The following is a 14,808-nucleotide window of genomic DNA, read 5'->3' on the forward strand; positions in this document are numbered from 1 at the left end:
TTTCTGTGCAGGGTAAATATTGGCTGCTTTATTTTTACACTGCAATTTAATTTGTTTGAATACACCCCACCCAAATCTAACTCTCTCTGCACGTTATATCTGCCCCCCCCTGCAGTGCACATGGTTTTGCCCAACTAACAAATTTGCTGCTGTGATCAACTCAGAATTAGGCCCTTAGTGCTGTATAACCCGTACTCAGTAGAGTGGGATACAGGGAGACTCACCTCGCTTCCAAGACCGATCAATACGTTAGCGAACACTGAGTGGATCCAGACGCTACTAGTGTACACTGCCGCTCCATGAACTTATAGTGAACACAGACACTCAGTGAACACGGATGCACCAGTCACACAGCCGCCTATGCTTCAACTGGGTCCCTTACGTGTACAGCGTCTGAGACGGAAGCGGGAAACAGTTCATGGCAGGAGACTTGGAGGAAACTGGTCATGAACCGGGGGGTGGGGCGACCAGGAGAGCGTCTGACTCCCCACTGCTGACATCAACCCTAGGGATCGCGGCCTCATACTATTTCTGGAGCCTCTGATCCCTAAGGCCTAGTGCTGGTGCACCCGAGGTGGCAGCCGCGTTAGCGACTGTTTGGTGTTCTCCTCCCAAAACGGTGCGGCTGTGTACGTATTCCCCTTCTAAGCGGAACCGATGCCTTACCTTCTCCTCATGCTCCAGCCAGAGCCTGGTAACGTCTGCTGGACCTGCTAGTACATCCGACACAGACGCCCGCTGAAACAGCACTGTAATCGTGGGTAAGCGTTGTCGCGACCCGGCGGAGAGTTGTTGGAGCGACTATTTCTAAGGTACGTATAAGACGCTGTTTAGAAAGATCACTCAAAAAAATAGTAAGACTATAAAAATAAAATGAGAATGCTTAGGCCTGCTAAAACCAGCAGCCCTCTGACCATGGTCTGGCTCCTGCCGCACCAAACAAAAAACTGATTGCCTGAGCAAGGAGGCGGGGATATATTGACAGCCCGTTGCATGCTGGGAGGCTGGAAAAGCTTTGACCAATTGGTGCAAATCCGCTGTTGCTTCATCATATACCATTGTTATCCTGTGGATAACCTGTGCACCCTGCCGGAGAAAACACAGTATATGTAGGCAGGGTCTTCAGAGAGACAGAGCCAGCCACACAGCGCCCCTTTACCAAAAGTGAAACTTAGCTGGGTCGCAAGAACTAACACTTCAGTAGTGCTTATAATCTTAACACTGCTTTCCCGCTTCACTAAGACCCCCTGGTACCGCTGAGACTTGGCGTCCTTGTGGAGGAGCTGCGATTCCCTGTGAATGCTGCCTGTATGAGTTGCAGAGAGAAAATGGCTCGGAGAGCTGTAGGATCCGTTCTGAGTGAAGCCCCGCCCCCTGTAATGGCGCGCGGCTTCCCGCATTTATTATACTGGCCTGAGGTAATATAATGTCCAACCAAGGGTTAAAACCCCTGTTAGATAGTTGTGGCCAGTGTGGGTATCAATGGTGGCTCAGCGCGCCCCTCACAGCAGGAAACACTGCAGTGTGTGCTTTCTGAGCCCCCTGCAGCGCAGTCTGTACTCAGAACTGCGCTCCCACCCGCTGTCTGCAGCCGCTGGAGGGAGGGATCCTGCCGTGCTGACCGATCAGCAGCAGGTAGACACAGGGGGAAGAGTGCAGGGAGGCAGAGGGACCTTCCGGTCCCTCTGACAGCAGCAGCGGAGGGAAGCTTCTCTTCCCTGCCACTGCTAACACTCTCTATCTGACTGGTCGCATCCCGTGCGACCAGGTCAGATAGAGCACTTGCAGGCATGGTCGCATCTGATGCGACCATGCCAGGCATGTGGTTAAAGGTGCTGTACCTACAATTTACCATGAGTCCTGAAAGATCCAATACTCAGTTGTTGTTTTCTATTGCATGCATATTTAATGTATGTTCCTAGTTCTGACCCTAGAAACCATTAAGAAGTGTTCTCATACCCCTTTATATGGAACACTGTTTATAGCATGGAAAAGGCAACTAGGAACCTACAGTACAATGATCTTGCGACAGCAGTTGGTCTCAGGCCTAAATAATCCTTTTACAATCCATTAGCTGAGCATGAGACGTCCATGACCAATGTGTTTTTCATTCTTAATTTTGAATGCAACATTTGCTCTCATCACACAGCCCATGCCCTGTCCCTAATAGAATCTTTATTTTTATCTAAGGAGAGAGGACACAACATCCGTGTATCAGAGCTCTCAAATTCTTTACCTTTATTTACATACAGAATAAGTGACACGGCTCAGGTCTCCCATGCATATTGTATAAACACAAAGCAGATGGTTAGAGAAGGGCAGCAAGATTAGGGTACATGGACAGTAGCTGGGTGCAGTCTGCCCTTAAGGAGAGCTAGGATAAAGAAAGGAAACTGATCGATATAGAAAAAGGAAAAAAAAAAACAAAAAAAAGGTTAGGTACATGAATGAATGCCTAGATAATGACTGAAACATCTCAAGCCCCAGCATTTGCATTTACCATAACCAATGGAGAGCCTGATAAAGCAATGAAGGAAGATGAAAGCAAAAGCCGTTTCCATGACAGCAGAATGCATATCCCATTGTGGATTCCATTCATTCTTTACATTTTTAAGGAGTTTTGCCAAAAGCAAGAATAACTTTTGAGCTTTCCCATTTGTACTTAAGAAAAACAAAACCTACCAACCTGTGATGCATGTGCAATGTATAGCGCTCACTGTTAGCAGAGTATACCTATATATGATCATCTTATGCAACCAACTTAAGGTGCCCCACAAGTGCTGTGATTTGGCAAATTAGGCCATTTTAAATACTGACATCCTAGAATGGCACAGAAGGCAGGTGCTCATCTGACCATGAATAGGACCATCGCCTGACGGCACTAATATAGCTCCGTCAATATAAAAGTATGGCCAAATATGACAGATCCAGCACCTAATTGTCAGGTGAGTTAGCCAGTGTATGTCCAGCTTTACTCTACACACTACAGATACCGTCTTTGTGTCCCTGAGCCAGTCCCTGGACACCATCAGTATACAGACAGTATAGGAAGATCCGTTTTATGTTTTGACACCAGAGGAAAGGTAATTCACTGTAGCATTCATCTCTCTCACGCTCGCTCTCCCCCTCCCCTCCAGTACCCCATCAGGGTCTGTGACTAGCAGAGTTACCATGAAATGATCACACGATATGCTGTGCTACCATACAAATCACAAATACCTTTGTCATGTAATGAAAGCCACCAGGCTAGTGATGTGCAGGTACATGCAGGACTGGGCAAGTGGAACCAGTGGTTGAAAACAGGTTTTTCTTGTAGTGAAAATAAACAATATGCATATCTCAGTTGTAAAAGAGTGTAATTGTAGTATATACTTAAGTGCAGGCAACCATTTTGTGTGCTGATCAATATTCAGACAACAAAGAAGCTGTAATATTCATGAGGCATGAGGCACTTGCTAGTGAACTGACTGCATCTTCCTGAGTAATGGCTACCTACAGTCATGTATACGTGTTGGGTACACTTTAAACAGAAGTACATGCTGGCTGAAATAATATCACTCCCAAGATGGCTATGTCATTACAGCAAGTAAGTGCCAGGGTATATATGTCATTAAGGAAGAGATTGGCCCTAAGGTGCATCCACTATTACTGGTAAACGCTGGAAAGTAAATCTGAAAAACTGCAAGTGTTAGGCCTTCTATACAACACTACCTGTTAGAGGTATTCCAATGTTTCTAGAATATGGTTACCATGTACAATCCTTTTATAGTACTTGTCATAGCATAACTCTACGTCTTACACAATACAATAACATTTTCCACTCTGCAGCAATTCTGAAACGTTGTACCCATGCACTGCAGGCAGACACTGTCTGTGCCAACCAATATTCATGAGAATGCAGTGTACCAGTTGACTATCAATGCATTAGTAATTAAGTGTGTTACTAAATTATGAGGCACAAAACACTTGATGCCTCTGAGAGGTTACACATACTGTAGGACAAAAAAGTACACAGTTGATACACACATACATATACTGCCTGCAGCCTCAGACATTATCAGTATGTTGGAAAAATGCAGATTACCACTCAGCATTGCAGATGTTTAAAACAGTAACACTGAATGTCTGAGGATTCAGCTCCTAGCGGAGCATGTGTGACAGGTTCCACACAGGCTCAGAGAAAGGGACACTTCACTATTCCAGGATTGCCCAGTGAGACCTGATGCCGTGTATTGTAACAAAGTCTGTCCAACTGTTCAGTGCCAGGATGATCTTCAGCATAGTGCTGTGCACTTGTCTCTATACAGCTCTCCTAATCAGTCTTTGGTTCATCAGCTGCCCATTCTTCTCTCACAGCCTTCCTCAGTCACATGGCAGCTCTGAGCTATAAAACACAGAAACATTGCTCCCGAGCCTACTTCTGTTCCTGCTCCTCAGACAGTGAAGTCACTTCTATGGTGGTGTGTTCCTCCTCTCCCTCCCCTGACTCACAGGGCATGGCTACAATAGTACTGCCAGCTGGTGCTAGCTGAGCCAGGTTTTGTATTGTTGCACCCAGCCCTTGCAAAGTGAGAAGTTGGATGGGACTCACTACTTTTAGAACGGTGTTGCTGTCTTGCATGGCTGCAGTACTCAGGACAGTAAGGTTGGAGGAGTCAGGGTGAATCTCCAGTGTGCTGGGGAAATTGCTCCCTGAAGGGGCAAGGATAGTGTAACCTCCCAAGACAGGGGAGGAGGGCGAGTTGGCTTGGGAATACGAGTTCTTATTTATCACAGAGGAGCAGGAGGACACAGGGATGCCGGTGGACAGTATTTTACTGAAGGGGAGACTTGTCAACTGAGAGAGAGACATTCCCTGTGGCAAGGTGATCTGCGTTTGTTGAGAAGAGACCTGTGAGCCAATAGCAGCAGGGCCGGATGTAGCTCTGGTTAACCGTGGTCTCTTAGCTGCAGGGGGTAAGGTGACCGGTGTAAGAGTCATCAGGACATTGTTGAGATGCTGAGATTTGTGTTTGAGTTCCTTGGCCCGTCTCCGATGCTCATCACACTGCTGCTCCAGTGCTATGGAGACATTTGTTACAAAATTAATGTACAGCTCAAGTATTTGTGTAATATCATAATTGTTTATAAATAATAAGAATTTACTTACCGATAATTCTATTTCTCGGAGTCCGTAGTGGATGCTGGGGTTCCTGAAAGGACCATGGGGAATAGCGGCTCCGCAGGAGACAGGGCACAAAAAAGTAAAGCTTTTACCAGATCAGGTGGTGTGCACTGGCTCCTCCCCCTATGACCCTCCTCCAGACTCCAGTTAGGTACTGTGCCCGGACGAGCGTACACAATAAGGGAGGCAATTTGAATCCCGGGTAAGACTCATACCAGCCACACCAATCACACCGTACAACTTGTGATCTAAACCCAGTTAACAGTATGATAACAGAAAGAGCCTCTTAAAGATGGCTCCTTAACAATATAACCCGAATTTGTTAACAATAACTATGTACAGTATTGCAGATAATCCGCACTTGGGATGGGCGCCCAGCATCCACTACGGACTCCGAGAAATAGAATTATCGGTAAGTAAATTCTTATTTTCTCTATCGTCCTAAGTGGATGCTGGGGTTCCTGAAAGGACCATGGGGATTATACCAAAGCTCCCAAACGGGCGGGAGAGTGCGGATGACTCTGCAGCACCGAATGAGAGAATTCCAAGTCCTCTTTTGCCAGGGTATCAAATTTGTAGAATTTTACAAACGTGTTTTCCCCCGACCACGTAGCTGCTCGGCAGAATTGTAATGCCGAGACCCCTCGGGCAGCCGCCCAAGATGAGCCCACCTTCCTTGTGGAATGGGCCTTAACAGATTTAGGCTGTGGCAGGCCTGCCACAGAATGAGCAAGTTGAATTGTGTTACAAATCCAACGAGCAATCGTCTGCTTAGAAGCAGGGGCACCCAACTTGTTGGGTGCATATAGTATCAACAGCGAGTCAGATTTTCTGACTTCAGCCGTCCTTGAAATGTATATTTTTAAGGCTCTGACAACGTCCAACAACTTGGAGTCCTCCAAGTCGCCAGTGGCCGCAGGCACCACAATAGGTTGGTTCAGGTGAAACGCTGATACCACCTTAGGGAGAAAATGCGGACGAGTCCTCAGTTCTGCCCTATCCTAATGGAAGATTAGATAAGGGCTTTTATAAGATAAAGCCGCCAATTCAGATACTCTCCTGGCGGAAGCCAGGGCCAGTAACATAGTCACTTTCCATGTGAGATATTTAAAATCCACCTTTTTCAATGGTTCAAACCAATGGGATTTGAGGAAATCTAAAACTACATTTAGATCCCACGGTGCCACCGGAGGCACCACAGGAGGCTGTATATGCAGTACTCCTTTAACAAAAGTCTGTACCTCAGGAACTGAGGCCAATTCTTTTTGGAAGAATATTGACAGGGCCGAAATTTGAACCTTAATAGATCTCAATTTGAGACCCATAGACAATCCTGATTGTAGGAAATGTAGGAAACGACCCAGTTGAAATTCCTCCGTCGGAACACTCCGATCCTCGCACCACGCGACATATTTTCGCCAAATGCGGTGATAATGTTTCGCGGTGACTTCCTTCCTTGCCTTAATCAAGGTAGGAATGACTTCTTCTGGAATGCCTTTCCCTTTTAGGATCTGGCGTTCAACCGCCATGCCGTCAAACGCAGCCGCGGTAAGTCTTGAAAGAGACAGGGACCCTGTTGTAGCAGGTCCCTTCTCAGAAGTAGAGGGCACGGGTCGTCCGTGACCAACTCTTGAAGTTCCGGGTACCAAGTCCTTCTTGGCCAATCCGGAGCCACTAGTATTGTTCTTACTCCTCCTCACCGTATAATCTTCAATACCTTTGGTATGAGAGGCAGAGGAGGAAACACATATACTGATTTGTACACCCAAGGTGTTACCAGTGCGTCCACAGCTATTGCCTGTGGATCTCTTGACCTGGCGCAATACTTGTCCAGTTTCTTGTTGAGGCGAGACGCCATCATGTCTACCATTGGTCTTTCCCAACAGTTTACTAGCATGTGGAAGACTTCTGGATGAAGACCCCCCTCTCCCGGGTGAATATCGTGTCTGCTGAGGAAGTCTGCTTCCCAGTTGTCCACGCCCGGGAAGAACACTGCTGACAGTGCTATTACGTGATTCTCCGCCCAGCGAAGAATCTTGGTAGCTTCTGCCATTGCACTCCTGCTTCTTGTGCCGCCCTGTCTGTTTACATGGGCGACCGCCGTGATGTTGTCCGACTGAATCAACACCGGTTTTCCTTGCAGGAGTGGTTCCGCCTGGCTTAGAGCATTTTAGATTGCTCTTAGTACCAGAATGTTTATGTGAAGAGACTTTTCCAGGTTCGTCCATACCCCCTGGAAGTTTCTTCCTTGTGTGACTGCTCCCCAACCTCTCAGGCTGGCGTCCGTGGTCACCAGGATCAAATCCTGTATGCCGAATCTGCGGCCCTCCAATAGATGAGCCTTTTGCAACCACCACAGAAGATATACCCTTGTCCTTGGCGACAGGGTTATTCGCAGGTGCATCTGAGGATGCGACCCTGACCATTTGTCCAACAGATCCCTTTGGAAAATTCTTGCATGGAATCTGCCGAATGGAATTGCTTCGTAAAAAGCCACCATTTTTCCCAGGACTCTTGTGCATTTATGTACAGACACCTTTCCTGGTTTTAGGAGGTTCCTGACAGGTCGGATAACTCCTTGGCTTTTTCCTCGGGAAGAAAAACCTTTTTCTGAACCGTGTCCAGAATCATCCCTAGGAACAGCAGACGTATCGTCGGAAAACAGCTGCGATTCTTGGAATATTTAGAATCCAGTCGTGCCGTCGAAGAACTACTTTAGATAGTGCTCTTCCGACCTCCAACTGTTCTCTGGAACTTGCCCTTTTTAGGTCGTGCAAGTAAGGGATAATTTAGATGCCTTTTTTCTTTGAAGAAACATCTTTTCGGCCATTACCTTGGTAAAAAGGCCCGGGGTGCCGTGGATAATTCAAACGGCATCGTCTGAAACTGATATTGACAGTTCTGTACCACGAACCAGAGGTACCCTTGATGAGAAGGACAAAATTTGGACATGGAGGTAATCCTTGATGTCCAGGGACACCATATAGTCCCCTTTTTTCCGGTTCGCTATCACTGCTCTGAGTGACTTTATCTCGATTTGAACCTTTTATGTAAGTGTTCAAAACATTTTAGATTTAGACTATGTGTCACCAAGCCGTCTGGCTTCAGTACCACAATATAGTGTGGAAAAATAATACCCTTTTCCTTGTCGTAGGAGGGGTACTTTGATTATCACCTGCTGGATATACAGCTTGTGAATTGTTTCCAATGCTGCCTCCCTGTCGGAGGGAGCCGTTGGTAAAGCAGACTTCAGGAACCTGCGAGGAGAAGATGTCTCGACTCTCCAATCTTTACCCCTGGGATAATACTCGTACGATCTAGGGGTCAACTTGCGAGTGATCCCACTGCGCCCTGAGACTCTTGAGACTACCCCCCCACCTTGAGTCCGCTTGCACGGCCCCAGCGTCATGCTGAGGACTTGGCAGACGCGGTGGAGGGCTTCTTTTCCTGGGAAAGGGCTGCCTGCTGCAGTCTACTTCCCTTACCTCTATGTCTGGGCAGATATGACTGGCCTTTTGCCTGCATGCCCTCATGGGAAAGGAAAGATTGAGGCTGAAAAGACGGTGTCTTTTTTAGCTGAGATGTAACTTGGGGTAAAAAAGGTTGGATTTCCCAGCTGTTGCTGTGGTCCCCAGGTCCGATGGACCGACCCCCAAATAACTCCTTCCCTTTATACAGCAATACTTCCATCTGCCGTATGGGATCTGTATCACCTGACCACTGTCGTGTCCCTGACATCTTCTGGGAGATATGGACAACGCACTTATCTTGATGCCAGAGAGCAAATATCCCTCTGTGCATCTCACATACATATATATAGAATGCATCCTATTAAATGCTGTACATGAATAAAATATTTTCAGTCAGGGAATCCGACCAAGCCAACCCAGCACTGCATCTCCAGGCTGATGGCGATCGCTGGTCGCAGTATAACCACCGTATGTGTGTATATACTTTTTAGGATATTTTTCCAGCTTCCTATCAGCTGGCTCCTTGAGGGCGGCCGTATCTGGAGACGGTAACGCCACTTGATAAGCGTGTGAGCGCCTTATCACCCTAAGGGGTGTTTCCCAACGTACCCTAATTTCTGGCGGGAAAGGGTATAACGCCAATATTTGCTATCGGGGTAACCCTACGCATCATCACACACTTCATTTTATTTTATCTGATTCAGGAAAAACTACAGGTAGTTTTTTCACTCCCACATAATACCCTTTCTTGTGGTACTTGTAGTATCAGAAACACGTAACACCTCCTTCATTGCCCTTAACGTGTGGCCCTAATGAGAAATACGTTTGTTTATTCACCGTCGACACTGTATTCAGTGTCCGTGTCTGTGTCTGTGTCGACCGACTGAGGTAAATGGGCGTTTTTTAAAAACCCCTGACGGTGTTTCTGAGACGCCTGGACCGGTCCTAATAGATTGTCGGCCGTCTCATGTCGTCAACCGACCTTGCAGCGTGTTGACATTCTCACGTAATTCTCTAAATAAGCCATCCATTCCGGTGTCGACTCCCTAGAGAGTGACATCACCATTACAGGCAATTTCTCCGCCTCCTCACCAACATCGTCCTCATACATGTCGACACACACGTACCGACACACAGCACACACACCGGGAATGCTCTGACAGAGGACAGGACCCACTAGCCCTTTGGGGAGACAGAGGGAGAGTCTGCCAGCACACACCAAAAACGCTATAATTATATAGGGACAACCTTATATAAGTGTTTCTCCCTTATAGCATCTTTTATATATATACAATATCGCCAAAATCAGTGCCCCCCCTCTCTGTTTTAACCCTGTTTCTGTAGTGCAGTGCAGGGGAGAGCCTGGGAGCCTTCTCTCCAGCTTTTCTGTGAGAGAAAATGGCGCTGTGTGCTGAGGAGATAGGCCCCGCCCCTTTTTCGGCGGGCTCGTCTCCCGCTATTTTTGAAGTTAGGCAGGGGTTAAATATCTCCATATAGCCTCTGTGGGCTATATGTGAGGTATTTTTTGCCTCTAATAAGGTTTTTATTTGCCTCTCAGAGCGCCCCCCCCAGCGCTCTGCACCCTCAGTGACTGTTGTGTGAAGTGTGCTGAGAGGAAAATGGCGCACAGCTGCAGTGCTGTGCGCTACCTTTATGAAGACTCAGGAGTCTTCAGCCGCCGATTTTGGACCTCTTCTCTCTTCAGCGTCTGCAAGGGGGCCGGCGGCGCGGCTCCGGTGACCATCCAGGCTGTACCTGTGATCGTCCCTCTGGAGCTAGTGTCCAGTAGCCAAGCAGCAAATCCACTCTGCACGCAGGTGAGTTCACTACTTCTCCCCTAAGTCCCTCGTTGCAGTGATCCTGTTGCCAGCAGGACTCACTGTAAAGTAAAAAACCTAAGCTAAACTTTCTCTAAGCAGCTCTTTAGGAGAGCCACCTAGATTGCACCCTTCTCGTTCGGGCACAAAATCTAACTGGAGTCTGGAGGAGGGTCATAGGGGGAGGAGCCAGTGCACACCACCTGATCTGGTAAAAGCTTTACTTTTTTGTGCCCTGTCTCCTGCGGAGCCGCTATTCCCCATGGTCCTTTCAGGAACCCCAGCATCCACTTAGGACGATAGAGAAACATCTGTTGTTTTTCAGCTGCCAAAACCAGAATCAACAGATACTACATTTATCAGAGCTAAAGTTGTTCACTCTAAAGGTGCATACACACTTGCCGAGAAAATGAGCAACGTCGCTTATTTCCACCCTTCCTGAGCGACGTCGCTCATTTTCTCGGCAAGTGTGTATGCCGCCGACTAGTGGGTCATTAACGACCCTCGCTGTGACCCGTGCAGGCAGCTCAATCTAGACTGTCGTCCAAGAGCTGCCTGCATGGCCCGGCCACTGCGTGACGTCACTGAGCGATATGAATGTCATATTGCTCCTTGTGCATGCCTGGCCACCACGGCCCGGGAGGGTAAACACTAGGCGGTCGCTCACAGACCACGTCGCCTAGCGTGTACCAACCTTGAGAATCGGACAGTAAAATAATAACAGTAAATTACAGTAAAATAATACCATTACATAACATACAGGGCAAAGATAATTTCTGGAAGATATCGTAGGGACAATACCTGCTAAGTCCCTGGTGTACTGCTCCCGAGACCGGTCCATTTGACTCTTGTGACTAGCCAACACTTTCTTAATCAGGTCCAACATTCCAAAATTCTGCACAATGTTGTTAAGCAGCACGGCATCTTTTAAAAGAAAAGATACATAAAAGAAACATGATTCGCAAAGGAACCAACACAAACACGTGAAATCAAGGAGTGCAGTGTAAAGTAAAGTGTGACTCATTGCAGAAGAGGAGGTAAAGGATAAACAGGCTGAAGACATAATTGCCTAGAAAAGCAAATAAACAGTGTAGAGTGGGTTAAATGGTAGAAAAGCAGTGACCATATACCTGAAACTAATAAGAAAGCAGGGTTGTTACACATAGACTGAATGCTCCAACTGATAAAGGCCCAAACACAGATGTGAAAAGCAAAGCATATAAGTACATCTTCCTAATAATGGTTTTCAAAGTAATTGAGTCTCATTTACAGTTTAGTGTACACTCATCTGGTAGGTGCAGTTTTGCACCTTGGCGAAACCAGTTTGAGCTGCCGTGACGGTGTGATTAATAGTCCGCGAAGAAATTTAGATTTGGGAGGAGGGTGCCTCCTTGGTCAGTTCAATTTATATATTTTGTTAGGCACCACAAGGTGTATGTAGTTCCATAGATGATGTAGACATAACAACAAACAGTATGACTACAATTCACAACAGTGAACCATTGATTGAGTACAAAGTATAAATACAAAAACATCGCAGTAAAACCACAGGCAGGGAGTGACAAGTATCAAGTTGTAGGCTGTGGTGAACCCATCATATGGGTTAGCCATCAATGTAAAAAGTCACTGAAGGGGAGAAAGAGATAAAAAAACACAAGGAGAACTGGTGGGAGCATAGTGCAAGGGTGAGAATAAGAGGAAGAAGTCAGAAGAGAGAGGGAGTCTTTCACTCTGGATCCTCAGTCTGAACATTCAAGAGAGTCTAATGAGCATAAAGCAGAAAAATCCCACCAGCCTCTGGCCATTAACACTGGAGCAGGCAGGTGTGGGCACACCCCAGCAGTAGAACACAGATTTTTCTTCAAATAATATGAGCAACTTGTGCAGTGGGGTAGGGCCTGAACCAACTGGTAGAAAAGGTAGGCAGATTAGGGAAGCATGGAGAAAGAAAGAATATCCATTGGAACTTGCCAGATAGCTTTTGATTAGTACTGACAGACACTGGTGTAGTTCTCACGGGGCCTTGCACTGGCGATTACACATTATCTTTGAAAGTCATTGACAAATCTCTCTTTATCTTTTTCATCTGCAGGTTTTCTGCAGCTGGATTATGATGAAATCCTTGGTGATTGACTGTCTAGAACAGTTTTTGTGGATGTACAATCTTGGGGGTCATTCCGACCCTATCGCTCGCTGCAGTTTGTCGCAGTGCAGCGATCGGGTCAGAACTGCGCATGCGCCGCAGACAGAGGCGGCTGAGACAGAGGCGGTCGCTGGGCGGGAGGGGGCTGAACGGCGGCGTTAAACCGCCGCTTAGGGGGAGCGGTCCGGCCAACGCAGGCGTGGCAAGACCGTTGGGGGTCCGGGCCGATGCTTCTGTATTTGTGCGGGGGGGCCGGCACAGACATGCGGGGCGGGCTAGCCCTGTGCTGGGCGTCCCCCCGCATGTCTGAGTTTATGATCATAGCTGTGCTAAATTTAGCACATCTACGATCAACTCGGAATGACCCCCCTTGCCATTTGCAGCCAAAGCATAGATGAAAAGTTGGATAGCCTTTCCTAGGATACCAGAAGCAACAGCTCAATGTAAAAGCTTCCACTGTTCCAACTGAGGGCCCGATTCAGTCCTGATCGCAGTTGTGCGAAATCGCCCAGCGGGCGATTCTCGAATGACTGCGCATGCACCGCAATGCGCACGCACGTTGCCAAACAGCACCAGGATGGTGCTAAAATTTTGCACGGGCATTCGCAAGGTGATTGACAGGAAGCGGACGTTTGTGGGTGGTAACTGACCGTTTTCCAAGAGTGTCAGGAAAAACGCAGGCGTGCCCTAGCGTTTTCAAGGTGGATTTGTGACATCAGCTCCGGACCCGAACAGCCTGTTTGTATCGCACTGTAGGAGCAAATCCTGGGCTACGCACAGACTGGAAAAATCATTTGATGGGGAGTTGCGAACGGATTTGCAGCTGTCCGCTGTCCGGCAGAATTTTCGCATGCCGCACACATTCATTCGCACACTTGCACAGGGTTTGTTTTCACTCTCCCTGGGCGGCGACTATCTGATCGCAGACCTCTGCAAATTTGCAGCACAGCGATCAGGTCTGAATTAGGCCCCGAGTCTGTTTAGGTACTGTTCAAAAAACCACAGCCTCCACAACATGAGCTGCTAAATGACTAGACACAGACCTTCATCCTGAGGTCTATCGTTTAGATAAAATGGTCCCCATAAAGCACGGCTATGGAATTCATGAAAAATCTGTCTATGATAGCAACACAGTGTGCTGACTTATCTTGCGGAGACGGGCTGACACTGAGACGAGCTGACAATACCGGAAGCCAGAGACTGGACGTGCCGGGAGACGGGAGCAGGCCAAGCCGTGTGAGGACGGAGGAGCGTGCGAGGGACGGGAGGTACCGTAAGCCTGAGTCGCAAAACTCCCTCCGCAGCAACTGCAGGGGACGGGACGGGGGTGCTGGGAGCCAGAGGCGCAACAACTGCAGGGGATGGAGGTGCCGCGACTGGAGCGCTGGAAGCCGGAGCTGCTGCAAGGGGCCTGAGCCTCAGGGACTGCAGGACAGTTGACCCATCGATAAGAGGTGAAGGGAGGAGGTACAGCGGTGCCGCAGGAGAGGGCCCCCACAGATAAGGACAGAGAAGTATTAGCATATCAATTTTACTATATTACTGTTTTGCATTATTGAATAGTACATAAGTGACTGTTCTTCTTTTCTTTTTTCTCTCCCCCATCGTGAATATTATTTTTCTTCACAGCTAGGCAATAGTACTGTATTGTTTAGTATAGTTTGTATTGTTTTGTTGAAGGTAACAGGGAGTTAGCATTTACTACGAAAAAATGGGTGGGGCCATGATTGAGGATCTCGTTCAGTGAATGTCGTGCATGATGTATGCACACCTGGAGCAACCGTCCCAGTGTGAATACATCTGCGCGAGGTGTGTGCGAACGGCTGCCCTGGAAGCCCAGGTTACTGATCTAGAGCAAACCGTTACGCGTCCGAGGGATATTAACAATCTCGAGCAAAGCTTAGATAGAACGATTGAGGAGTTGCAGGGGGGGACACCGGTAAACGAGGACAACCAGGTTGCCAGCTGGGTCACAGTTAGAAGGACGAAGATTCGGTGGATGTTAGTGAGGAAATGATGAAGCCGGAGGAGACTGTTCCCTCTAGAAACCGGAGGAGCGGTCCCTCTGGCACAGATGGAATAAAAAAAGATAGCAAGGTACCTAATCAGATTGTGGTGGTAGGGGATTCTATTATCAGGAAGACAGATAGGGCAATCTGCTACCGGGACCGTGATCGCCATAGAGTCTGTTGTCTCCCGGGTGCTCGGGTATGG

At 47.7% G+C, this 14,808-nt stretch overlaps 1 protein-coding gene across 7 annotated transcripts in view; it reads right to left on the reverse strand.

The window, feature by feature from the left end:
* Nucleotides 1-2,212: 2,212 nt before the first annotated feature.
* Nucleotides 2,213-14,808, reverse strand: part of GMEB2 (glucocorticoid modulatory element binding protein 2) — a 131,576-nt gene continuing 118,980 nt past the window's right edge. For all 7 annotated transcript variants that reach the window (XM_063959149.1, XM_063959148.1, XM_063959146.1 and 4 more), the window contains 2 exons: nt 11,253-11,375; nt 2,213-5,061 (listed from right to left, as the gene is read on the reverse strand). In XM_063959149.1, the coding sequence (XP_063815219.1) occupies nt 4,415-5,061; nt 11,253-11,375 (770 nt within the window). In that variant the 3' untranslated portion in view covers nt 2,213-4,414. The remainder of the gene's footprint in view (nt 5,062-11,252; nt 11,376-14,808) is intronic.

Source organism: Pseudophryne corroboree, chromosome 3 (assembly GCF_028390025.1).
Source record: "Pseudophryne corroboree isolate aPseCor3 chromosome 3, aPseCor3.hap2, whole genome shotgun sequence".
NCBI classification, from domain to species: domain Eukaryota; kingdom Metazoa; phylum Chordata; class Amphibia; order Anura; family Myobatrachidae; genus Pseudophryne; species Pseudophryne corroboree.